The following is a 27772-nucleotide window of genomic DNA, read 5'->3' as shown; positions in this document are numbered from 1 at the left end:
AGCCTTGTCTACAAAATGAGTTCCAGAGAAACCCTGTCTTGAAAAACCAAAGAAAGAAAGAAATATATGCATTCACATAGGGAAAATACATGATTTATTTGAATTTTTAGCTGAAAAAATATTTCTTTCAAAAACGAAGGAAATCAGTTTGTTTATGTCTGGTTAAACCTTTTTGTTATAAGTATTATAGCATCAATCTTAATTTTTCCTAGCTTTCTATATGACTGTATTTTCAGTGGGGAGAAATATGTTGAGGCCTGTCTCCTCCCTTCTGGGTTATTCTCATAGTAACTGCTGAAAAGGCAGCTTTCTGAATGCACATGAAATAAACTGAATTAATACTGATAGACAAACATCAATGATGAGTCACCAAGAAAACCGACAAATCACAAATTAATACCAACATTAAGATACCATTCTGCCCTTGCCAGGCACACAGCCAGCTCTAAATTATAAGCTAATATGTTCATTCTTGCCATAAGCAATCATTAATTGCATGGTATTTTATGTCCTGCTTGTGATGCCTTTCTATACGTTTTGACACATTAATAAAATACAAACATAAAATAACAGGGTACTTAGCATAAATTTTGAAAGATGTTTTTTTTACCAAGAATACTAGTGGAGAATGTCAATGATATATTTATTACTTTATCTTGTAATGACTAGGACTTAGAATCTTATTACATAACATTATTATAATCTACATACTTTAGAAACAGAGATCTAAAAAGTAAACCTGTTAATGGTCTTTAAAAATACTTCCCTAAAACAAGAGAAAATAGTGACAGCACTCATATTATCAAAGTCATAATTAATATCAAATTACTATCATTCTTCAGACATGAAAGACACTATTGTGGATGTAGAAGAAAAAAATGAGGACTAGCAAGGAAGACAGGAAAAGAAGCCTAACTGTAAGGCAGAATGGCATATAAGGTAAATAAACATAAAGCAGACATTTTAGTAGAAAAAACACATCCTAAAATAAGTTAGGGTTGCCTGAAAATGAAGTAGACAAGAACTTCAGAAGTCCGTGCACGCAAGCTATGGCCAGACCAGAATGAAGTCTTCGCTGATTTTTAACAAAATGACAAAAATGACAGCATGGGAAGGTTTTCCTGTTAATGAAATGTGTCTTTTGTGAGACTCTGGAAATCAGTGCAAAAGTCAGACTGTGTTTCTGTTTACAACTCGTCCTCTTGAGCTTAACATAATGCCTAGCAATTAGTAGGCATTCCACAAGCATTGCTCAATAAATGAGCGAGGAAGCAGCATCTGTTTGCCCTTGGAGAATGAGAAACATCTGACAGAAAGTTGTTTCAGTTCTGGCCAGTTAATGATGCATCAGTTACGTACTGTCAAATAACGAATTAACCCCCCGCCCCATTTCAGCACAACCTCCATATTATAGTATAGTGGAGTCCCTGAGTCAAGACACCATATACGCTGAAATGGGTAGTCTGTCTCAGGTCTTCTCACAAGATTGCCATCATCTCAAGGCCTCACTGGCAAGGATCCATTTTGTAGCTTATTCACCTGACTGCTGTTCTCACATGGTTCTGTTCTCCACAAGATATTGCCACACGCCTCTTTCAGCTCTCAGATAGGAGCTTGCATTATCAATGAGCAATGGAGAGGATGGGCCAAAGTGGTAAACATAACAGAATAAGGAATTCAACCGTTATGGGGTTTCTCCCATAATTTAATCACAGAAGTCACAGCCAAAAAGGGATGACTTTAGTTGTTTTGTTTGTTTGGGGAGATAGGGTCATATGTTCTCTCCTATGCCTGTTATAGCAATATTTGCAAGGCCCAAGAAATGAAAATAGTTTAACTGTCTCTCAATGCATGAATAAAGAAAATGTAGTATACATATGTGATGGAGTACTATATAGCCTAAAAGACTGACATTCTGTCATTTCTAGCAGCATATCTAGAGAACACTACAGTCAAGGGAAATAGATAAGGCACAGAAAAACAAGTACCACACAAGGCCTCATTCAATATGGAATCTAATGGTTACTAGAAGGGAGAGAGTTGGAGGCAGGAAATGCCAAAGGTTGTTCTTTAATTAGATAAGAATAAATTCTGGCTGGGCAGCAGTGGCGAACGCCTTTAATCTCAGCACTCAGGAAACAGAAAAAGGTGGATCTTTATCAGACCAGCCTGATATAAAGAGTGAGTTCCAGCACAGCCAGGGCTACAAAGAGAAACCTTGTCACAAAACAATAAAAAGCCAAAAACAAAAATCAAAAGAGAATAAATTCTGGTATTTTATTGCTCAGTAGCATAACTATAGATAATAATATAATGTACATTTCAGAAAGGAAGGGGAAAAAGGACTTTGAATGTATTCATCATAAAGAAATATTTAATTCATACATATTTACCCTAATTTACACATTTAATAATATATGCAGGTATCAAACCTTTACAATGTACTGCATAAATATGTGCAATTTTATGTGTCAGTTAAAAGTAAATTTCAGTTATGGCTGGGGATGGGATGTAGCACATTTAGTAGCGTACTTGCATAGCATGCATGAGGTCCTGAGTTTAATAAGGCCAGTATATCAGAAAAATAGCATTTAGGAGGTAGAAGCAGGATATCAAGACCAACTGGGGCTCCATGAGACCCTTTCTCAAAAATAACTCACAGAGATCCACTTGCCTCTGCCTCCCGAGTGCTGGGATTAAAGGCGTGCGTCACCAATGCCCGGCCTCTCACAAGTTCTTAAGTGATTCTGATTTTGCTAGTTCATTTACTTGTGTGTGTGTGTGTGTGCATCTTAGTGTGGAGGTATGTACATATGTGTTTACACATGTGTGAAGAGGCCAGAGGCTGATGCAGAGCATCTTCCTCAATCATTCTCTAGCTTATTTTCTGAAGACAGAATCTGAAATTCAGTGATTCAGGTAAGACTGTCTGGCCAGCAAATCCCCAGGATCCAGCTATCTTCCCCTCCCAGATGTGGGATTATAGTTTTGAACAGTTGAGCTGGGCCTTTTTTTAAAATGTGTTTTTAGGAGACTGAACTTAAATCCTCACAATTGCATGACAAGCAGTTTACTGTTCTACCCTTCCTTTTAACTGCAACTATTTTGGTTCCTATAGTAGAATCTTTTGTTCTAGGCAGACAAAAACTGACCCCCATACAAAAACAAAGACAAAAAGCCCTCAAATATGCAGAGGAGCCTAAGAATAAAGCTTTTGCGGTCAACCACTCCAAAGAAAGTAAATTTATAAGAAAAACTTGGGGCTGAGGGTGTAAAAATGACCTTTTGACTTTTGGATTCTGAACTTGCTATATCTATGCCACTAAACAGTTTACAGCAGATAATCCCTGTCAGCTTAGTTAGAATTTTTTTTTACAATGGAAGGAGGGAGAAAAAGGATTGTGCCATGTGCACAGCTGTTCACTGGACAAAGAGCACCAGCATCACACAGGAACTTTTGACTTGAGTGGGGGGGGGAACAACACCTAAGATGGCTTAGATGAACTGACATAGCATGGAACACTCTCACCAACATCTATGTTTATATATCTAGGGGAAAGTCTACCCTCAGCCTGAAAGAGAAGCCTCTCCTTGCAGTGAATGAAGATAAAGGCAAAGACTCATGGCTGCACAACATGCTGAGAATAAAGGACTGTTGAAATCTCAGACAAAACATTGATACCACTTTCTTAAAGCTCAGGAAACATTGTGAAAGACGAGGGAATCTAAGAGCTGGAGGATGGAGGAGGGGCTGCAAAATACCCTTCTCTAAGTGGGATGTTCTCGAGAACCATAAACTCACAGCAGCTGAGCATCTGGCACAGGGTCCACCAAACTGGAACCCTCCTAATGGTCAGCTATGAAGGCAGAAGGGACATACTGCTGATGTACTGGCAAACAACAGATTCTAGGAGTACGGGAGAAACATGCTATCAAATTGTGTACCAACTTGTAAGTCCAGTAGGATCTGATGGTTGGTTCTAAATTCAAGATTACACAGACAGTCCTGATTAAACTTGGCATGAGACACAAAACAGCAAAATAAAATAAATGATAAATAGGGAAAAGAGATTTATAGAGGGGTGCTGATAAGACCTAGAGGAAAATGGGAGAATGTGCGAGTGGGAAGAAAGAGGGGCCAAAAAAACCATCAACCAACCAAACAAACAAACAAAAATTGAAAAAAAACAACAACAAAAAGGAGGGACCAAAAATATTGAGTGTATATGTATGAGGTATTAAAGTGTAAAAGAACAAATGTCACTACTAGAAAAAAAGTAATTTCTCAAGCCCAGCCCTAAACCTACTGGCAACTCCAAGGCTGGCTACCATTATTGCTATAATAAGCCTCCTAGGATTTATGATACACTATTTAAGTTTGCAAACCACTACAGTAGATGACCTACAAAATCTCAAGTTGTATCATTTAACTGTTACTGATACCGTCTGATATTAAAATATAAATCCAACCATCTCAGAAACATTTTAAGAGTTCTTAAACACACATTTCCTTTTATCTTCCACATGATCCTAATCTGTACTATTTGGGGTAATTTTGACTAAGGAGATTTTATTCTGTGTGTGATGTGCATTCATGTCTGTGTATGGGTACATGTGTAAATGGGATGAGTGTATCCTGAGTGCATGGATGGAGGCTCTCACAGGTGTGTTCATTAATTGCTCTCTGCTTCTTCTACTGAATCAGGCGCTCTTGCTGAACTCACTGGTTCCAGCTGCTACACCTATAATCTGGCTTGTATGGCTTTACCTGGGCTCTGGAGATTTGATACGGTCCCTATGCTTGCATGTCAAGCACTTTATCCACTGGTCCATTTCCTCAGCCCATGAAAAGAAAACTCTTGGATACAGAGGCACATGGAACAGCAAAGACAAACTTCAAGTCACTGTGAATCACTATTCCCTTCCTCCTGCACGGGAACTCAAATCAATCTAGGACTTAAAACACCATACAGAGGAAAACAAGTGGGAATTTGTTTCTATATAAAAGCAATAGATGTTATGCTTCAGTACACATGGGAGTCAAGGCCTGGGGAAGTAGCTCAGCTGCTACAGTGCTAGCATAGCATGCACGAAGTTCTGGCTTCCATTTCTACCACCGCATGAAACAGGTGTGTTGGTGCATGACTGCAATCTGAGTCCTCGGGAGGTGGGGTGGAGGCAGGAAGATTAGAAGCTCAAGGACAGTGTTCACTCCATCAAACCCTGTCTTGAAAAGTGAGAGAAAAAGGTGAGAGAGGCAGAGGCCAAGATGTCACCAGAGCTCCTCAAGCAGTAACAGGAAAAGCAATCACTTTAGATTAGTGTCCAACAACATGCAGAATTAGTTTTTGAAATTAGTAACAATAATGGTTATGGTCTTATTGCAAATAAATAGAATGCTTGACATTAGGAAGTATTTTTAAAGACATGATTATATACATGTTAGTGTATATTTGTGTGTGTGTATCACGCAAATACACAGGTGGAACAGACATACATTTATCTTTTCAAAATCACAGACTGAGATGAGATTCAGTCACCCAGATTTTGCTTTTATAGCATTAGAGGAGCTGTTCTCAACCTGTGGGTCTCAACCCCTCGAACGAACCTTTCACAGTGGTTACCTGAGACCATCGGAAAACATATTTATATCACAACTCCTAACAATAACAAAATTACAGTTATGAAGTAGCAGCAAAAATAATTTTATGGCTGGGGGTCACCGCAACATGAGGAGCTACATGAAAGGGTCTCAGTATTATGAAGGTTGAGAACCACTGCTTTAGAGGGTAGAAGGGCTGGATCAGTGGAGGGTTAAAAAAATGACTGGCTGGGATGACAGGGTTGAGGTAGGTGTGGGTATGTGGGAATTCATTGTTCTGTTTTTGTCTACATAAAGTTTTTTTTAAAGATTTTATTTATTTATTATACTGTGTTCTGCATGCATGTGCACCTGCACACCAGAATAGGGCACCAGATCTCATTATAGATGGCTGTGAGTCACGACGAGGTTGGTGGGAATTGAACTCAGGACCTCTGGAAGACCAGCTAGTGCTTTTAACCTCTGAGCCATCTCTCCAGTTCAACTTGAAGGGTTTTTATTGTAAAAAGTTGAGATCACATAAACCCGGTCATCTGCTAATTTTAAGATAAAAGAGTACATAGTGATTATAGCATCCTAATGAATGTCATGCTAAAAAAAGTCACTACTCTATAAAGTTAGTGACATTGGACCTAAAATCCAGTAACTGCCAGCCTATAAAAGAAACCCAGATAGTACAATATAACACTTACCATGAGATGCAAACTAATAGCAAGGGGGTAGAATATTGTCAGAATCAAGAAGCAGTGAGTCTATTAGAATCTCCAATCACAAGAATTAATAAAGAAACACTTATATTTGTAAAAATAGTTTTATTAAATTAAAATGTTGCCGGGCAGTGGTGGCCCACGCCTTTAATCCCAGCACTCGGGAAGCAGAAGCAGGTGGATCTCTGTGAGTTCGATACCAAGCCTGGTCTACCGAGCGACTTCCAGGACAGGCTCCAAAACAATACAGAGAAACCCTGTCTCTAAAAACCAAACAAAAAATAATAAATAAAATGCCATTATATCCTTCTCCCTCCTCTCTCCCCTTCCCAGGTTCATGGCTTCTTCTTAACCATTGTTGTTACTTATACACAAATCAACATATAATGCATCCCTGCTGTGTCTGGTCAGTGTTGCCTCCATGTGTATGTGTCCAGGACTGAGCTGTCAATATTAGATTGTCTTTTAAATGTCTACTTGGTTCTGTGTCCTAACACTGCCATTTACAGATTTATGTCTAAGGAAGATCTCACAGAGAAAACTGCATAACAGTCTCTTTATAACAATAAAAGTAAGAAATTGTGGGGTCAGTGGTATAGCTCCAGTAAGAGCATTGGTTTAACATGTTCTAGAGCTCAGGTTCAAACCTTACCACCAAAACCAATCAACCAGAGAACCTGTGCCTAATTTATCACATTATTAAAACATTAACTCTTTCTCATAGTTAAATGAAACAGTACCAGAGGAATTCTTCCATTAAATCACCACCAGATTCCCAATTCTGGCAGTGGTTTTTGTTTGTTTGTTTGTTTGTTTGTTTGTTTGTTTTTACGAGACAGGGTTTCTCTGCATTGTTTCGGAGGCTATCGGTCCAGCCCGGCCTCGAACTCACAGAGATCCGCCTGCCTCTGCCTCCGAGTGCTGGGATTAAAGGCGTGCGCCACCACCGCCCGGCTTCTGGCAGTGGTTTTAATGAAACAGAAAACAAAATGCAATTCACTTACCCTCTGCCGTCAATCGTTATCACCTTTGTGGGCAGCAGTTCGCAGCCACTAATTATTGTTAAGTTGTAGAATGAGAACAACCACTAGGGAAACCATCAAATGTCTGTAGCAGCACTCTCCATAAGAATTCTCTGTGATTCTGGAACATTTAATTTTTTTCAAGACAGTGTCTTTATATAGCCCTGGCTGTGCTGGAACTCTGTAGACCAGCCTGTCCTTGCACTCAAAGAGATCCTCCTGCCTGTCACCCAAATGTCAGGATTAAAGGCATGCACCACCATCCCCAACATTGTGGAACATTGTTTAGTTTCTGTGTTTTCCCAAACAAAAATTAGCATAGAGCCACATGTGGCTATTGGGAACTGAAGTATTGCTGCATGACTAAGGAACAAATTTTGAACTTTAGTTAATTTCAATTCATTTACACTGTCACATATGTCTAGTGACTACCATAAGGACTGTAAAGTTATGGAGTACCTTGGGAAAGAAACACACACACATACAGGTTTAACTTAGTATCTAACATTTATTAAAAATGGAAGATTACAGACAGCATGAGTAAAACTGCCTTTTTCATTAAACAATCTTAATTAATCTACTTTTGACTAATAAATGAATATAGTTACTAACACAAAACATTCTGAGAATAACTCTATGCCAATCTGTGAAACTTAGAAAAAAAAAAAAGCTAAGATTTTTCCAAAACAGAAAAGAACATAGAAGTCCCTCTAGTGGCAAGAAATAACATTGTTGATCAAAAACCAAAAGCAAACCAAAAACCTACACACACACAAAACAAAAACAGAAACAAACAAACAAACAAAATCAGAATGGCACTTGGATCTATACACACAACTGATCATAGACATTTCTTTTCTGGAAACTTAACTTTAAAAGATTCTACTGCAATATATAAACAAAATAGATTGTTTTTGTCAACAAAAAAACCGACCTACTTTTCACTTAGTGTGTGAATGATAATCTCTCTAGAAATCTGATCTCTTCAAAAAATGTTTTGCTCCTGACTTTTGGGAGACTGGGACTCTCATAAAACAAGTTTATAGACTCTAATAAAACTGTGAACAACAGTAAGGACAATTCTCTGTTAGTGGCAAAAGCTCAGGGATGGGTCTTTGAGAGTAGCTGATTTAGATTATAAAGTGGTAAGTAAGCAGCAAGTGGGATTTTTAAAAGATAGAACGATTACCACAAGTCTTAACACACAAAATGACTCCTTTCGTTCTGATACTGAGTTCTAAAGACAATCCTGCCACATGGCCAGCTTCAGTTACAATCATACTCACTTAGACATAACGGCTAAAATATTTTCATGTGCAAGAAGGAACTCAAAAGAGAAAACAAATATGTTCTAACTATTGTTATCCCCTCACATGGCTTTGAGAAAAGCAAACAGGTTTTATATACACTGTATTAAGCACAGAACGTGCAGAAGTCTGTCGTATATACAAAAGTGCATTAATATAGAATATATTTTGCAGGAATACAGAAAAAGTCCTGGTTAACAATCTGATACTTTACAGTATTTAAGACTACTTGAAGATCCTCCAAACCAGTTAACTTCCTACTTACTTTGGTTATGATATTGATGCTACACAACTAATTTCTGACATGTGGGGGGAGTCCCACAATTTGAAATTCTTAATGATCTGTGAAATGTTTTAATGTACTTGTGTTTACTGTTAATTTTTTTGATACCAGTCCTATTAAACTGCCAATACAAAGATTTTATCTAAACTATAGTACTCCAACAGGAAATTAAATTCACCCACTACAGGAAGAGACACTATCAGCTCCATTCTCTAAAAGCCTAGAAGAACAAGCAACTTCAGAACAAGCCATGGTTGTTCTGAAAAATTCAGCATCTTAAGCATCTTAAGTGTGCACCTGTCATCTGTAAGCATTAATTCTATAATTACCTTGACATAGTCAAAGCGGATATGCCTTAAATAAGCAATTCTTCCCTTTTCCACTCCATCCATCACCACAAAAAAGAACACAGATTTCCACAGGTCCCATTTACCACAAAATGTAACAGAAGAAAACTGACAACAAAGAAAAACCACTACATATTGAAATCAGCAAAGACCACACTGTTTTTTCCAAATTTGGCATGAATATAAAATTAAAATGCAATTTGCCATGGTCTGGTCTCGATTAAAACACCAATAATCTCAATTCAGAAAATAATTGGGCAGGCAGCTGCAAACAAATTCAGTACTTAAGAAATGAAAATTTAATTGCAGTGAGCCAACTTGGATCTTGAACTATTCAATTGCTTTACTCTTAATGTCCAGTTAGAGAAATTGTCAGAGTTCCATCTAAGCCTCATAGAGAATGTACATGATTTTTCAAAGACCAAATTTAAATATTACAAGGATTGTATTCCAAATACTATACTGACATAAATGTCTAACTCAAAGTACCTGAGACAGCTTCTTACACATCTAATAACGTTCACTCATCTCACTTCATCAAGTTTAAATTTACTGCAAAGTTACCATAATAGAGTTTTTACTCAAATATTTATTTCCTAATAGACCCTTTCAAGATGGAATCATCTCTAACTTAAATATGTTGACTGTTAGTGCATTCAACACCCACCTTACTATTGAACACAAAAGAACTATACTATCAGCTAAGCCAAACTGATTTCACCCTCCATCAATTCCAAAGAAGAATTCTTGAAGACACAGTGCTAAGAGGTAATTTGTTAAAGGAGAGAGGATAGGGTGCCCCGACAATTACACAAATGAATTTAAAGAATCCCTAAAACTAACAGAAGAAACACCTAGCTATCTTGGTTCCAGCATTTTGTCTAGACCCTAAAAATCATGTTTTATGATACATGTGACCTAGCTTAAAAAAGTATACTCCCCAGACCTGTCTAGGGTCCAAATATCAGGGAAGCTAAGGGGAAAGAATCACAAGTTCCAGACCAGCCTGAACAACATAGCAAGTTCAAGGCTAGCCTGAAGTATACAGGGAGACCCTGTCTCAGATAAAGGAAATAAGTATCCTGGCCTCAGACTTTTTTTCCAGTGGAAAAAAATAATACATTAACCAAAACTTTACATGAATGCAAAGCTCTTCAATAATCTGGTGGATTAAAACTAATTTTAAGCAAATGAGTCTAAGATCTGAAGGTTTTTATTTCATTTTATATTCTATTACTACTGATTGGTTTTGCTTGCTAATATCCAAACACCATGAGCATTATATGAACCAAATTATCTGAGTTTGGAAAAGCCTGATATTGATGAAAATTACGAAGTTCACCACCTTTAAGGCACATGAGGCTACAGAGAAGCCATGAAAAAAAGTCTGCTAAGAGAACCAAAAACAAACAAGACTTCTATAGAGTTTATGTAATAACATTTTTGGCTTAAATATGAAGATATACAATAAATTTTACATTTTTAAAGCTCATCAGAATCTGGATACCTTTATACAATAGTTTCTTATATTTTTTTCTTTTAAGGGAATTTATCACTTTTAAAAGATAAAAAAATGAGATGTCTATGCACACTATAGGTCACAATTTTATAAGCTGGCTTCTAGGATTTGATTCAGCAATATCTAGCTTACTCCAAAACAGAGGAACTCAACAAAACTGCCACTATCTATTGAAGAATGAAGAAAAAGTATCACTTTACTCTAAGTTCTTGGTAAGATAGAATGAACTAGCCCTTTACAACCTACTACATTCTAGAACACTGCCTTCCTTTAATCATTTGCAAAACTGTATAAAAATACATGCCATTTTGCTTAACTTACTGCTCACACTTTTAAAAGCTGTAGTAAGGACTGATATCCTCTTCCAAGATCTCTAATAAAAAGTCTCTGGATAAATCTGTGAAGAGGAGACTTACTCCACTGTTTTGGACGAACACTGGAGCAAATTTCTGGACTTCTCATGCATTCACTTATTTATCCATACATATTTATAATCTACTTTGATCTTATTCACCCACCATCTTTTGTCCCCCCATTTCCTTTTTCACTAGAGCCTTTCCTCTTCTCAAATAGTACCCCTTCTAATCACATGAGATACATTTTATTAAATCTAGATTCCACATGTAAAAGAAAACTGCAATGTTTGTCTGAGCCTGGTTTGCTTTGTTTAACATGATGATCTCTATCTAGTTCCATCCATTTTCTTTCTGGCTGAATACAATTATACTCTGTGCATATGTCATTTTCTTTATTCACCTGCTATTGGAAACATTACTATGATAAACACGGAAACACAAGTGTTCCTATCATATGTTGAGTTCACTTATTTTGAGCATATACCTAGGTAGGTGGATAATAATTAGTTCCATTTCTAGTTTTTTTAAAGAACTTCCATATTGATTTATACTGGTACAGCCAGTTTATATTAGCAGCAGCAGTATATACAGATTCCTTCCCACACCCTATTCTCACCAGTATTTGCTTTTGGTTTCCCTGACGACAGCCATTGTGACTGGAGTAAGACAGAATCTTAACAGTTTTGATTTGCATGTCCCTGATTTTCATTTACATTGACTGATTAAGTAGGCTTTCCAGTGAAAAGGGAAAAAAAGGTAACTGACTTGAGTTTTTTTTAAAATATACCTCACAGAGATACCAGATTTAATAAATTACCATCTATTTCAACAATTATCTCTGAAATTATCTACATGAAACATCCTAACAGATAACAGACCACAACACATTGACAAAGACAGAAGAGACTTTTGTCTTTTTGTTATTGTTTCTATTTTGGAGGGAAAGAGATTTTAATCTCTATCTCTTAGACCATAAACAAGTCCAGTAGTTCCATTTTTTTTTCTTTTAAATCAAAGTAGTATTTTCCATCTCTTCCAAATAGACTTTACATTCTGGTTCTAAGTGAATCTGGACTTAACAAAATTTCAGGACACATTTCTACAAATACTCAAATCTTTATAGACATTAAAAATCTGCCAATGGCACTTTGGTAAACTTATTCAATAGTGACTTAAGTTAAATCTAAGTTAAGACTTCATGATTTGGGGGAGCACAGAGGAATTGGGCTTAAATTATATCCTGAACTGATTTTGGATTTCCTTCTACGGAGCATCAACAAATTGTGATAAACATTGCTCTGTATCTCATTGCTACCCATCTTCCGTGGAGAATAGGAAGAGCATGTGGATACTTTCTCTGTGGGATTTTGCTACCGCTTAGGGAAGGCAGAGAGTTTAGATGTATTTGCTTCTCTTCTCTGTGTTCTATTTCTGTGCTTCGAAGGGAAAACAGAGTACGCCTTTCATCAAGTATTCTGAGGTCTGACCCTAGGATCTCTTTGGTCCCTCTAAACCAGACTGGAGTACCAAAGGAGGTAGGAGGAAAATCAGAAATACTACTTGAACTGAAAGCACACTTAGTCATGCTTTTACTTTAGTAGAATTCTAAATTCTGACCTTAGTAGGCATTCAAAAATTACAGCCAGACCACAGACCTCAGCCATGCTGCAAGATACTAATTTTTACCCTCAGTTTCAATTCTTTAGCCTTCAAAGAAGCAAAATAAAATAAAAAATTTCAATGTATACAAAATATTAGTAGCACTATGTAGCCATGCTAGCTCTGAACTTGCAATCCCCACCTCAGCTTCCTGAATGCTAGGATTAATGGTATGTACCATCATATCAGGATTAAATTTTCACTTTTAATTTAGTAAAATTTAAGCCTTTATACCAACTGAGCATGAAGAAATTTAAGTTGCTAATCTTTTTGAAGAAATAAAGCTAAACACTGTTTAAAACCTATTAACCTCTGAACTCTGTAGTCTTTTCAAAATACTGAATATACAATCAGTTTGCCTTCTAAATGCTATAATAAAATGAAAGTCAGAAAGCAAGTTGATTGTCAGTAGTCCCGGTTTCTGTCTTCTCTAGCTCATGTGAATGCTCAAAGACACAGAAGAAAAGGAATCAAACTATTTCTAAGTTCATGATAATGAATTCTTGGAAAACATTCAAGAAACTCCATGATTTCCCATTTAGACTTCAAGTCCTATTAGAAACCCACAAAGGTGTTTTCTTTACTCCACTGCTTTGCATAGTCAAAGCAGTTTCTGAAGTTTGGTAGAACACTAAGTGGTCTGTCAGTTAATTTGGAACATTAACCTGTTCCAATGCCTATAAGCTATTAAAATTAAAGATGTGCTGCATTAAAAGTGTTTTTGATAGAGAGAAACATAAATTATCTAGCCTGGAGATTATCTGGCAGTCTAAAATGTAAGGATGCATTGGGAAAGTTTGATTGGTACCAATGCTTAGTTGTAATCTCCATTTGAAAATTTAATCAGCACAGCACTAAGTCTAAAATTGTGCTAGTGTAGCATTATTTTTTTAGTAGTTATTACTTCCAGAAATGATTTTCACTTGACATAAAGTATAGAAAGACAAAAAAACCCACATCTAATTTGAAAGGATTAGGGCCTTTTCTTATACCTTTGCATTAATACTTAATGAAAACGGAACTAAACCTAATGAAGGCACTATTGTAAACAGCAATGCATACCTTATGTGCACCCTCACCTCAAAAAATATTTGCCCCTAGGAACTAATAATTGGCCCTCTTGAAAAAGTAAACTAACAAATCTTTTCATTAAGAAGGGAACTAAGCCAGGCGGTGGTGGCGCATACCTTTAATCCCAGTGCTTGGGAAGCAGAGGCAGGCGGATCTCTGTGAGTTCAAGGCCAGCCTGGTCTACAGAGCGAGTTCCAAGACAGGCTCCAAAACAATACAGAGAAACCCTGTCTTGAAGAAAAAAAAAAGGGAACTGAATTACGGACTCTACCCATATAGTGACAAAATAAACTAATTGTCATTGGTACTTTGAAATTCCCCCAATTGTATATGTACTAGTCTTTGAAAAGCCCACTTAATCATCATAAAGTTAAAGTAGTTAAGACATTTACCAGTGGTTCTTAAATCATAATATGCATGAGAATAAGCTGGCATTGGTTAAAACACAGTGCTACCCCAAATCCATACTGCCTGTGGGTCTGCAATGGGCCTCAGATGCAATTCTAACATCTTTTCAGGTGATGCTGAAGCTGCAGGTACTAGGACTACCCTCTGAGAAACACTGGCCTAAATTATGAATGGTAGGTACATCAGCACAACCCTAAAACCAAACTTTTGGTCATGATGCATGTAAACCAATGGGGACAGAATAATGCTTAGAAAGGATGCCAATAAATCCACCCTATTACATTAAAACATCAACATCTGCTTCATGGTCTTCCTCAGTCACTTTCAAGGACAGCACCTCTTCATTAAGGAAGAGCCCACTAAGCCGCTCCTTCCGGGCCTGCCTCTGCTCCTTCAGCTGCCTCTTGCGAAAGGCCTTCTGCTGTAACTTTCGTTGCTTGGATCGCTTCTGTCAAAGTGAAAAATGTAAAGTCAGTAAGGTTTAGATGTTGCTATAGGCAACCCAGGGTTTTATGGCTCAAATTCCCTATTTTCTAAATTTCAGGAGTCATTCATGTTTCTCCCCAGAGTGATTCTTACACCAACAAGTAATCCTATGGCTTACATATAAAAAAAGTTTCTAATTTTATGGCATTTTACTAGTAACTCTTTGGCTAGGAAGGGTTGATACTCGATCATTTATCAAAGGTTAGGTATGGATAATAACATACTGTGAAGAATTCTATTTTTAAAAATCAAATTAAGGTATAAAGGTATCAACACAGCAAAAATAACATACTAGAGCACAAAACTGAATATAAAATGCAGAAAACATGGTTCAAATCCCTAATGCTTATGCTTTCAAGGTACACTTTACCCCAGAGTTACTAAAAACTTTCCAATGGCTATGAAAGAATCACGCCTTGCTAATATCAGGCAAATGGTATCTTAAAAGCCTATAGGACCCAGCACTCGGGAGGCAGAGGCAGGCGGATCTCTGTGAGTTCGAGGCCAGCCTGGTCTACAGAGTGAGTTCCAGGACACCCTCCAAAACAATACAGAGAAACCATGTCTCGAAAAACAAAACAAAAGAAGCCTATAGGAATCCAGTGGACACTTCGCCCTCATCACTGGTAAACTAGCACCAAGAGAATGACTACATATCCAGGGAAATCCCTTGGTATCCATCAAAGATGGCCGTTTCTTCAACTTTGACAAAACCAAAGCAAAACAAACAAAACAAAACAAAATGGGGAAGGAGTCACTGTGTATCTTCTGATCACCACAACTGGGTTTCCAGAGAGTCAAAGAGATTCTCTTTGCATCTTTAAATTGGCTCTACTCGGTGCCGCTGCAGGGAAGCATTCACACGCCCATGCTGAACCCCATAGCCATTCTTTCACAAGTGCCCAACACTAAGTTTCAACAATGGAGAAATAGAACTGGATTACGAAAAGCATTGTTATACTTTTTAATTAGTCAAGGACCAGTTAAGGTTAAAACATCAAGAAAACAATGAAAACACACACCATGCACATACTCATACCAAAAGCATACACAACAGTTTTAGGAGCTAATGGACAGCAACAATAGCAACATAGTGAGGTCCGCTCAGTAGTGAGCTGCAATCTTGAGAATCAACTATTATTTTCTTAGTTCTGGTATTTCCTACTGAAAATGAACATAAGAGCCAGAGAATATTGAAAAGTGGCTCTTAACCCCATGGCTGTGGGTTAAGAGTATTTGAAAGCACGCGGCCCAGAGTGCTTTCCTCAAAGGCAGAACATTCTGCTTGTTTAGTCAAAACCAAAGCCCACAGGCATCCAGAGAGTGGGGCAATTTTTAGTTTGCAAGAGAGAGAAATGAAAGCGCACTAATGTTAATATTGAGAGGTAAAGTTTTGTATTACTGATTAGACATTTTACTTTTGAATCCCGAATCCGCTCTGCTGCACTTGCAGACAGGTTGCTGTCACTGTGTGCTCGACTCATGTTGGCACTGGAGTTTGAAGCAGAGTTTCCAACACTGGACCCACTGCTGCTTGCAGAACTGACCATGCTGGCGCTGCTGCTGCTGGCGCTGGCACTGGCACCGCTCACTCCACTGGTGCTTGCACAGCTAAAGTTGCTTCTCTTCCAGGCCTCCCTTGTAGGCCGCTGACGAGGGCTATGCTCCTTGATATAGTTTCTGACCTTAGGACACATGGACAAGCACTGGTAAGTATCGCGCCTTGATATTCCGCCCTCAAGACGCTGGAGAAAAAAAAATCATGGTGTGCTTAACCTGAAAAATGCCCAAAGTGCTTCGGGTGGATAAAAGGGGTGGAGGAGAAGGTCGTAAGAAATAGCTAGGCATGGAAATAAGTACCAAGACAGGTGCATTAATTCTAGCACTTGGAAGACTGAGGCTTGAGCTTAACATTACATTCTAGGCCAGTCTGGACTATAAATTGAAACTGTTTTCAAAACAATAATCAAGAGAGGGGCAGGAGAGGAATAGTACCAAGGAAAGGAAGGGGAGATGAGAGGAAGGGGGACCAAAACTCTAGCAAACACATAGACCTATATTTTAAAAATACAAAAATTACTTAGCAAATCAAATCCTATTGGCCTTCAGAATTTGAATTTTAAGAAAAGAACACAGAAACAACAAAATAAAACAAATGTGGTTATACATTTTAAAAGAGTTCCACTAAAGATGAGTTACTTACATTAAAGGTTCCATCTCTGACTAGTGTGCATTTCCCCCCAAATTTTAGTGAGGGGGACCAGGGTATGATTTTAAATGCAACACATCAACTTACCATACTAAGGCAACTAGCTGGAATGTGGAAAAATATTCTCTGTTGTGAGAAATGAGAGATTTTTTTTTCACAAATGCTAAATGCATGACTCCAGAAGTAGAGAATTAAAAACCTTTCTATTAAAGCATGCATCAGAGAAAAGGTACAGAAAAATGTTATTTGGAAGGGATCCGTCCTTAAATTTCACTCTGCACAGGTTGTCATTCCACAAGAATACTCAAACCCTTGGTACAGACGCCTGCCCATGTGCAACTCCTGTTAAGTAGGACTTGAGGTTTCAGGTTTTGTTTTGGCTTTGAGACATGCACTTCATCCCAAATGGTAGGATTACAGTCATGTGCCACTACTTCAGGTTTTAATTAGTATTTTGAGTGAGATAATTCATCTGCTGTAAACTGGGATAGCACAAATCTGTACCTTAGTCCAAATATCCTTGAAGCGGTGAAATAAATTAAGACCTATATAACTCAAAGCAGGTTCTAGATCTTCACTGACCAGAAAGGTATTTCTATGTGAAATACAGAAAACATCCTAAAACCATATGCTCTCAAGCTGGAGAGATGACTCAGGGGTTAAGAACAGTGACTGCTCTTCCAGGGGTCCTGAGTTCAATTTCTAGAAACCACATGGTGGCTCACAACCATCTATAATGAGATTTGGGCGCCCTCTTCTGGCCTGCAGGCATACATGCAGGTAGAATACTGTGTACACAATAAATACATCTTTTAAAAAAAAAGTTTAAAAAACTCATATGCTCTCAAATATTACTGTCTTTTTTTTCTTTTTCTTTGCAGTATTGAGGATTGAATTCAGGGCTCTGTGCATGTTACACTCCACCACTGAGCTACGACTCTTAGCTCAGCATCAATTTTTTTCAAATGTGACATCTCCCAGCAGTGATTCTGGCATATGATTACATATGCCTACATTTTATAAGACGACGGCATCTTCAATAGATAAGCAATCTATTTTTTTTACATACCTGCTTCAGTTTTTCATCTGTGAGACAGTTAAGTTCAATAATGAACTCACTGTCAGTAGGGGAGATCTGTGCAGAAGGATCAATGATTTTAATAATATCAAGTTGCTCCCGAAGGCCCATCTCAGTACTGACTTTACGGCTCAGATACTCAATATATTCCACCTATGTGAAGAAAAAAATTACAACAAACAATATCAATGTTATTATCTGACCTTTACTATGTGAATTATGGCACGTTTTAGACAGTAGAAGAATTATTTTGTCCAAGGCTCCAATAAAGAACTAACCACCGTCTGAATAAAAAAGCTGATTGTTTCTTAGGATCATTGCTAAGATATCGTTAATTCATTTGTTTCCTGGAAAAAAGTTAAAACTCAATTTCAGACTTATCTGAGGAAGGGTTTCTCTGTATAGACCTAGTTGTCCCTGGAACTAATTCTTGTAGACCAGGCTGGCCTTGAACTCACAGAGCTCCACCTGCCTCTGCCTCCAAAGTGCTGGGATTAAAGGTGTGTGTCACCAATACCCAGTAATTTCAGACTTATTGGGCAATTTATATAATTCAGTGGCTATAAAGAGGTAGCAATTAAAGGTTTCACCTCCTCTCCACATGTTTCTTTCGACATATACTTTTAATTAAGAATGTCAACATATTTACCTGCTCATCATTTGTCATTGCACTCCAAGCAAGTTCATCTAGATTCCGGTGCTTGTTTTTCTTTTTAGGAAGCAGGCAAGGTGAACTTGGAATACTGGGTATGACGTCAGAAAGTACATCACTTCCACTGGCAATGTCACTGCCTGGTAACTTTAGAAAAGAAGTACAGGGGTTACGGAAAGCAAAAACTGAAGGGTACATTTTAAATATGGTAGCACATTTTATAGATCAATTAAAAAGTTACTTCAGCCAGGCACAGTTGATTATACATGTCTGTAATCCCCATACTCAGGAAGTAGAGAGGGGACAATCAGTAGTCTAAGGACAGCCAGGGCTAAATAGCCAGTCTCAGGCCACCCTAGGTTATAGAAGATCATGTGGCCAAAACAAAAAATAAAATTTACTTCAATACAAGACAAAGGGTAAATATACAATCAGTATTTTCCAGGTAGATTAACATAGAACCATACCTAGTTTATACAAAAGGACTGATGTCAGAAAATACCCTGTGAAGATACCTCATGAAAATGCACTTTCCAAACCATAAATAAGAGTTACTAAAATGCTAATTTAAGTTTCAATAGTCACTAAAGTTTTTCACTTATAGCCACAATATTATCAGAGCCCATAAAACACATGAGTAAGCAGTACTGAGCTATCACAGGAGCCCTGAGTGATTTGCCACTAACTGGCTTTATTCAAGACACGTGATGCCATGAATTCTTCTCCTCAAGTGCATAGTAACAGCGTAAGAACAACTAAAGTAATTTAAAATATGCTGTTGATATAAAGCAAAAACTCAAGAACAGAAGCATTAGAAAATAAGAAAATAGAAGACAATGTGTAGACAAAGGAGAAATAAAACTAAACCCAAAATACAGAAAACTCAAATCAAATCCATTTAAGCAAGATAAATATCAACAATATATTGCCTCTAAAGAGTGAGTTAGTTTTATTAATGTATACTTGATAAATGAAAACTAAGCAGTGTATAATTTAGCATATTTGAACATGTACATAAACATGAAACAAAAACATGTCATATCAATGTGATTAGCACATAAATATCCTCTAAAATTAACTTAGTATTTTAGTATACTAATAAAAAATAGGTAAAACGTTTTGCTTTCTTAGCAATTCTTAAATTATTTTCATGATTACAAAGCTACATCAATTTTTATTGGTTTTGGGGTCTCTAGAGTTTGCAACTATATTTGACTCTAGATGATTTCTAGGCCTTAAAATTTTCCAAAAGATCAGAACTTTAGAAATAAAAAGTATTATTGCTTTCATATGTATTGAAAGTCTAATACATATATGGCACTATGATACGTATAGGGGATTCAACAGAGTGGAACTCATGTTCATCTCATGAAAATTTTATACTCAGGAAGGTAATGCAATACATATACAATTGCACAATGCAGCACATGATGGATGTACCAACACAGACAGGAAGATCCTTGGGGATCACTGGCCAGTCAGACTAGCTTAACTGATGAGCTTCAGGTCAATTAGAGACAGTATCTCAAAAGATGAGGATAGTATTACACACACACACACACACACACCCTATACTTGGGCTGGAGGGACAGCTTGGCTTGGTTATTAAAGGTACTTGCTGCTCTTGCAGAGGACCTGGATTGGATTCCTGGCACCCACGTGGTGGTTCACAACCATCTGTAACTCCAGTTCCAGGAAATCTGATGCTTTCTTCTGATTTCCACAGGCATCAGGCATGTACATGGGGCACAGACTTACATGCAGACAAAACACTAATAAACATCAACTAAATAAACCTAAAAAATATAAAAATACCTATCCTTTCAAATTTTGGAAATTTTTCTTTTAATCTTTGGAGACTATCTGTTTGGGGTCAGACTATATGATAAGCAGGTAGAGAAAAGCAATGAATAGTAGTTTGGCCATTTTTTTAGGGAGAAGTTAAAACAGCCTAGAACACAAAACGTAGTCCCACTGCTCACTAGAGGTAAGATCTTGTGTAACTTTGATGGCTGATGATTCTTAGGAGAGAGGATCTCAAACTATGTCAGGCTACATGGAGTTCTCAATATGTAGACCAGGCTGCCTTGTTCCTCCTGCTTCAGTCTCCCAAGTGTGCCAATATAGGGGTATGGCATCATACCAGGTGATTTTGTGTGGTTTAGAACATATGTAAAAAAAAAAAATCAAAGGACATCAAAGGCCTACATATAAGAACTAAATCTCTAAAACTCTAAGAAGGAACAGGTAATCTTCCTTATCTTGTGTAAAACAATTAATACAACATCATAAGCACAATAAAGAAAAATACATGCACAGGGCCTTATCTAAATTAAAATTCATTTGCTGTACATGATAGTAGAAGCCTGAAAGATTAGCACTGAGTTAGGAGGTTCCTGTGATGAAGGCTAGCCTCTGCTAGGTAGCAAGATTCTGTCTAAATACATTTTATCAAAGGGCATTATTAAAGTGAAATGCACTTCAAGTGAAAACACAATCTACAAATGGGGAAATTTCATAAATTGTATATTTAGTAAGAAAAAACATAAAAAAGAGTTTATAAATTAATCAGATAATATTAAACATGGGCAAAGGATTTCAAAAGGTATTTTTTTAAAGAAGGTATAAAAATGATGTAAGTAATGAAAAGATGCTCAACATTAGTCATCAGAGAGATGTAAAATAAAATCACAATATGACACCCCTTCACACTCCCTATGATGGCTGGAATAAAAAAGATAAACATCAATTTGGACCAAGATGGAGAAATTGAAATCAGCCACAGAAAGGAATAAAATACTGTTACATGCTACAATATGGTTCAACCTTAAAAACAGCAAAATAGATAAGAAGCTTGACACAACAGCCATATACAAGTGTGTAAGTCCATTTATTAAAAAAGAAAGGCAAATTCAAGGTCAGCAGGATAGCTTAGAGCATCAAGGAACTTACACTGCAGCCTCATAACCCAGGTTTGATCTCTGGAATGTACACATGGAAGGAAAGACCCCATTCTTAAGTTGTCCTCTGACCTCCACGTGCATGTTGTGGTGCGTGGGTGTGTACACACACACTAAAAATAATAGACATTTTAGAGACAAATCTATAGAATAGATTGGCATTTGCCAGATGACAAAGGCAGAGAGAAAGTGAATCTCTGTGCATAACAGATATATATTTCTTTTGTGTGTGTCTGGGGGGTGGTGGTGGTGGTTACAGAAATACCCTGGAGTTAGCAGTGATGCCTACAGAACATTGTGAGTATATTAAAGAGCATAAAAGCATATGTTTTTAAATTACTTAAATGGTGAATTCTATCATTTTTAAAGGTAAAATACTAAACTTTTATCTGAAGTATATTTGCATCCCTATATGCAACAGAAGCTGAAATAACATAAAAACAAAAATGGGGTGGTGAATTATTTTTCCACTTTAAAACCTCTTAGTTTGGTGTATATATAACATATACACATATATATGTTTACACACATAAAAAAACCTTAGTTCACATATATAAACAAAACTGAAGCCAACTAGAAAACATAATGGATACAGCTCTGAAAAAGAATGAGATACTCCATTATCTGAAAAAACTCATAAAGACAAATATTGAATGAAATATTTATATATGAACACACATACTATGCATTTATCAATATACACCCGTACCTGTAAAAGCTCTTCACAGTGGTAACCAGAAGACTTTTTGGGACTTTTAATTTATACCTCCCTGTCTTATTTAATAGTTCAATAAAAGTAGTTTTAACTCAAATAATAACTGAACCCTTTTTAAAAATACAAGCTTACGTATTCAGGTGACTTTTAAAGTAGCAAGGATTCAAGATTATCTGTTGAATAAAACATGCAGTATATGTAACCTTTTTTAATGTCATGTTTTTACAATCATAAAATGGATGCTCCGTTAAAGCAACATATATTTTCTGATATATCACACTCACTATCATGCAGTATTTTTAAACAACTTGCCACAAAGACATTTACATATTACATACGCCATAAGAAGAAAAAATTATTGTGGATAGAAAAACATCTACACACAAAAAGAATACCAAATGATAAACTACAGTATACTTCTGATAAGAGAACCAAAAACTACATGCCTATGATAAAATGGTTTACCATATTTGATAGTTAACATAATCTGACATGTGTCTTCTAAGCACATAAATGCTATCAATTATGACATAGGGAGAAATACATTTCCATAGTAAAACCTGAGCAAGTTCCTGGACAGCCAAGGCTACACTGACAAACCCTGTCTCGAAAAACCAAAAGAACAAAAGAGGAAAAAAACAACTTACCTGCCACTCAAATTCACTATCTGACCAATCCCAGTAAGTGCTGATAGAGGAGGAGACATCGCTGCAGACACTTCCCTCAGGGAAGAGGTCAAAAGAAGTGAAGTCCTGATCGTCTAACAGGGAATAGCAGTCATCTTGATCTCCAACAGAAACTGATGAAAACAGCTCCTCACTACATTCTGAGCTGGCCACGCTTGTTCCACAAGAAGTAAGGTTCCACCTTCAAAACAAGAGGAATCACATCAGGAATCCCAGAACCCACGCAATTTGAAGACACTAACAAAACTCACTTATGATATTTGTGACAAATGTCTTTTGCAGTATGAGGGCACTGTAATTATTTTTTTAAAGCCTTTACCCTATAAAGAAATATACTAAGGGCTGGAAAGATGGCTCAGTTACTGTAAGGATTATATGACAACCCATACAGAAAACTTAACACATATAAAAAAACCAGTAAATACATGGCAGTTAGTACTACTATTAAAGAAAAATGTGAGCCATTTCAGGCCAGATAAAAAAGAACACAAAGTAGACAGTCAGAGCTCAAGGTCCTCTTAAATGATTCTTTTTTAAGTTTTACGAGACAGGGTTTCTCTGTGGCTTTGGAGCCTGTCCTGGAACTACTTCTTGTAGACCAGGCTGGTCTCCAACTCACAGAGATCCGCCTGCCTCTGCCTCCAAATGCTGGGATTAAAAGCTTGCACTAACACTGCCCTCTTAAATGATTCTTCTCCTCTCCTCTTTGTGTGTGTGTGTGTGTGTATTGTGTGGCAGTAGTATAAGTAATTGAACCTAGAGATTCACACAGGCCAACAAACATTCGATAACTGAGTTATATCCCTGGTTGCCTTTTGATATTTTTATTTTAAGGATGGAGTTCACTAAGTTGCACAGACTGGAAAAGAACTCAGTCTACAGCCCAGAAAGGTCTTGAGCTTGCAATCTCTCTGCCTCAGCTTTCCCAATAGCTGGGATTACAGTCCTGTAACATCGATCCAACTGAAATTAGCTTTTTAAATTTATATTTATTTGACCAAAGAAAAGTTCTCCTAGGATAGGCTACCTGAAAGGTAACTACTGAATCAAAGAATATGTACAATTCTAACGGTCATGGCACATTTAAGCAAAAAGATTTCTGGTATAGGTAAGACAGTTCAGAGGGTAAAGGAAGCCTAATGACCCAAGTTCCATCCTTGGAGCCCATATAAAGGTAGAAGCAGAGAACTAAGTCCACAAAGGTGTCCTGTGTGCTCGATGGTGTCTGTGTCTGTAACACACACACACACAACACACAACACACACACACAGAATACATGTATACACATACAATAATGAATGAATACATTTTTAAAATATATAAAACAGCTTTTGTTCAATTTCTTTAAAAATGTATGTCTGGCAAGTTGTGGTGGGGCATGCCTTTATTTAATCCCAGCACTCAGGTTCAAGTCTAGCCTGGTCTACATATCAAGTTCCAGGCCAGGCAGGACTACATACTGAGACCCTGCTTCACAAAAACAAAGAAAAAATATATCAATTATTTCTGTTATTTGTGTCAGTGTTTTATTACTGCTTTTATGAGTATTTCAGACATTCAAGGATATAACATTTTGTCACTAGTGTAGGGAAAAAGGGCCAGCCAAAGAAACACACCCTGAGCAGAGCCAAAGAAACACACTTTGTCCCTGCAACCAGACCAAAGAAATGCACTGACCCTGAAACCAGTGCCAAAGAAACACACTTTGTCCCTGGAATCTGAGTCAGTGAAAGAAATACACCCTGGCCCTAAAACTAGAGCCAAAAGGCTACAAAGGACCAGAGAAAGAAACCCACTTTAGCCCTGAAACCAGAGCCAAATCTGATCCTAACCCTGTGTAAGAGCAGGAGATTGAAATCTGACCAATCCCCACCCTGGAAGCCCTATATAAACCCTGTGTCTGTTCAGCTTGTGTCTGTTTGTGCTGCCAGGCCATCCTCTGCCACTCTGTCAGGGGGCAGCCACTCTCCTGGATTCTTCCCTCCCAATAAACCCCTTCAACGAGCTTTGGGTGAAGACCTTCTTTTGCAGCGGAGCAGAGACGACCCTGGGCAGAGGGTCAGAGCAGAGCGAGCAGAGCCAGGGAAACCTTCCCCTGGCAGAGCAGCTCTCCACTCCTGGGAGCAGAGCTGAACTGTAACAACTTCGCCCTGGAAACCTTCTCCTGCCAAAGCAAAACTGCTACACTGGGCAAACATCCCCAGCTGGAAGCCCCTCTCCTGCTGGAGCAGAGCCTATACACTGTGGAAGCCTTTCCCTGAGACAGGGCTGTAAGCTGCTAAACTTACTACAACCTGTGGTGGTCCTTGGCTCCCGAGTTCCAGGATACCTTTCCACCTGAGCTGTGGACTGTGACCCCCAAGTGCCAGAGTACCTGTCCTACCCAATCTGTCCAAAATGCCTACAACTAGTATGTGTTATGTATCTTGCAATATATAGACCTTTTTCTTTTGTAAATTTCCACGAGTGTTATTGTTCATTAAGATCAGACATAAATGAAAGTTGCCTTGACAGGAACATTGGAAGTTAATCCTTAAAATAATAACCAGTGTTTTCAATACAAATAAGCTCCTGGAATAGTGACTTCCTGAAGAAAGTCTATTATTAGGTTGTTCCATATCCTTCATTAAATCCAGCTTTTCTTCAATTATATAATTTTGAAAAATTCCTCATCTGTTCTGTATGACTTGCAAAATTTAGGCAATAAAAATTGGATGGTATATTTTCCTCCCAGGTGAAGGTAAAATATTATAAAATACTGATATGCAAACACTCATGTAATTTAGTTCAATAAATAAAAGAGCAGATGTCAATAAACTTTCATAAATACAAAATTCATCTAAGAAATCTAGAACACTTTCATTTTTGCTATTTTGTGTATATATATATGTATATATGGGAGGAATTTACATATATATGTACATGTGTGTGTTTAGAACAGAAGACAACCTTGTGTCAGTTTTCAGGGACTGTGTTTTTTTTTTGAGACAGAGTCTCACTGGTTGGAACTCACCAAGTAGGCTAGGCTGGCTGGCCAGTAAGCCTCAGGGACATGCCCATGTCCCCGTCTCCAATATTAGGTTACAAGTACAAGATGCTGCACCAAGTTTTGAGTTCTGAGGATTGAACTCAGCAAGTTTTTACTGATTGAGTCATTTCCCTGGACCCTAAAGCATTTTATCTCTTTTTGTTTGTTTTTTCCCTTTGGTTGAGACAGGGTTTCTCTGTAGCTTTGGAGCCTGTCCTGGAACTAGCTCTTGTAGACCAGGCTGGCCTTGAACTCACAGAGATCCACCTGCCTCTGCTTCCCAATCTCTGGGATTAAAGGTGTGCGCCACCAACGCTGGGCCTGTAAAGCATTTTCTAATCTTACTTAGTTTTATCTTACGGTTACTAGGTAGATAATATCCTCATGCACAGACATGCATGTAGACAAGACACTCACATAAAAGAAAAACAATATTAAGGTATCATCGAAAATATAAGCTGGAGAGAGATTATGACACCTAACATCAACCCTTGTACGAATGAACACATATACACATAGATGAGCAAGTATACACATACGCACTAATAGTAATAAACAACCCAACAGAATAAACCAAATTATCAGGTCTCACAATGAAAGCTCTAAATAGCTATCAGAAATTCTGTCCCAGGTGAAGCAATATAGTGAGCAAACTATTTTTCATTGTCCTCAAATCCCATGTGACTGCATACCACTCCCTACCTTTGCTCACTCACCTCTTCAACAATTGTTAGCGACATGTAGGTGCCAAACACTATCTGCAGTGGTGGGGGAAGCTGCTACTAGTTGTTTTTTATTAGAATTGCCTTTCAGCTTACAAAAATCCTGTGCAAACAGGTTTGCCTCCCTGAGCAATAATGACATTCTTCACAAGAAGCCTGTCACACTTAACAATCTAATAAGTCAATCACTGACAAGAGTCAGGCTGCTACTTGCTTTTGTACTCTTTCTATGGTCCTCAGGTTTTCAGACTTGCAGATTTATAGCAAGACTCTGGAATCTGGATTCTCTCAGACATCGATGATTTTTTTTATCAGTAGCAAGTGAAAAGGATTCACAGCTAAAACAAAGATTTTTAAATTCTACATATGTATAGCTAGTTTAATTTGCAAATATAACTCTTCTTATATTTAGGCAAGGCAGATCACACAAAGTAAGTAAAACTTATCCATTTCCGGCAGCTGGTACTATATAAACAAGAGGTCTATAATTCCTCTTCTACTCCCTCCCCCAAATAGAAACTTAGAAAACAAAAGATGCACTGTAAATATGTACAAATAATATTATTTTATTGGCTGTACAGGGTTTCTCTGTGTAGCTCTGGCTGTCCTGGAACACTCCATAGACCAGGCTGGCCTCAAACTCAGAAATCCACCTGCCTCTGCCTCCCCAGTGCTTAGATTAAAGGTGTGTGCCACTAGTGCCTGGCAAATAAAATAGTATTATTTTAAAAATATAAAATAAATGCCCCCCAAAACATGCAGAATAACTGATATATGTCAAAACTGGTATTTTCAAACTATCTATTGAAAACTAGAGTACTGGGCTGGGGAGATAACAGAGTCAAAGTACTTGCAACAAAAGCCCAAAGACCAGAATTAGAATCTCAGAACCCATGAGAATATTTATGGTAGGGATTATTGTCCACCTGTAATTCTAGCATTCTGCAGACTGAG

At 37.6% G+C, this 27772-nt stretch overlaps 1 protein-coding gene across 1 annotated transcript in view; it reads right to left on the bottom strand.

The window, feature by feature from the left end:
- Positions 1–7819: 7819 nt before the first annotated feature.
- The window catches only part of Fam199x (family with sequence similarity 199, X-linked), a 30073-nt gene continuing 10120 nt past the window's right edge, over positions 7820–27772 (bottom strand). Inside the window, exons 2-6 of the mRNA XM_005076710.4 lie at positions 23029–23248; positions 18704–18853; positions 18046–18207; positions 16186–16452; positions 7820–14729 (exon numbers count right to left, since the gene is read on the bottom strand). Of these exons, the coding sequence (XP_005076767.1) occupies positions 14559–14729; positions 16186–16452; positions 18046–18207; positions 18704–18853; positions 23029–23248 (970 nt within the window). The 3' untranslated portion in view covers positions 7820–14558. The remainder of the gene's footprint in view (positions 14730–16185; positions 16453–18045; positions 18208–18703; positions 18854–23028; positions 23249–27772) is intronic.

Source organism: Mesocricetus auratus, unplaced genomic scaffold, assembly GCF_017639785.1.
Source record: "Mesocricetus auratus isolate SY011 unplaced genomic scaffold, BCM_Maur_2.0 Super-Scaffold_100003, whole genome shotgun sequence".
Lineage (NCBI taxonomy): Eukaryota > Metazoa > Chordata > Mammalia > Rodentia > Cricetidae > Mesocricetus > Mesocricetus auratus.
This window is presented reverse-complemented; position numbering and strand designations above follow the sequence as displayed.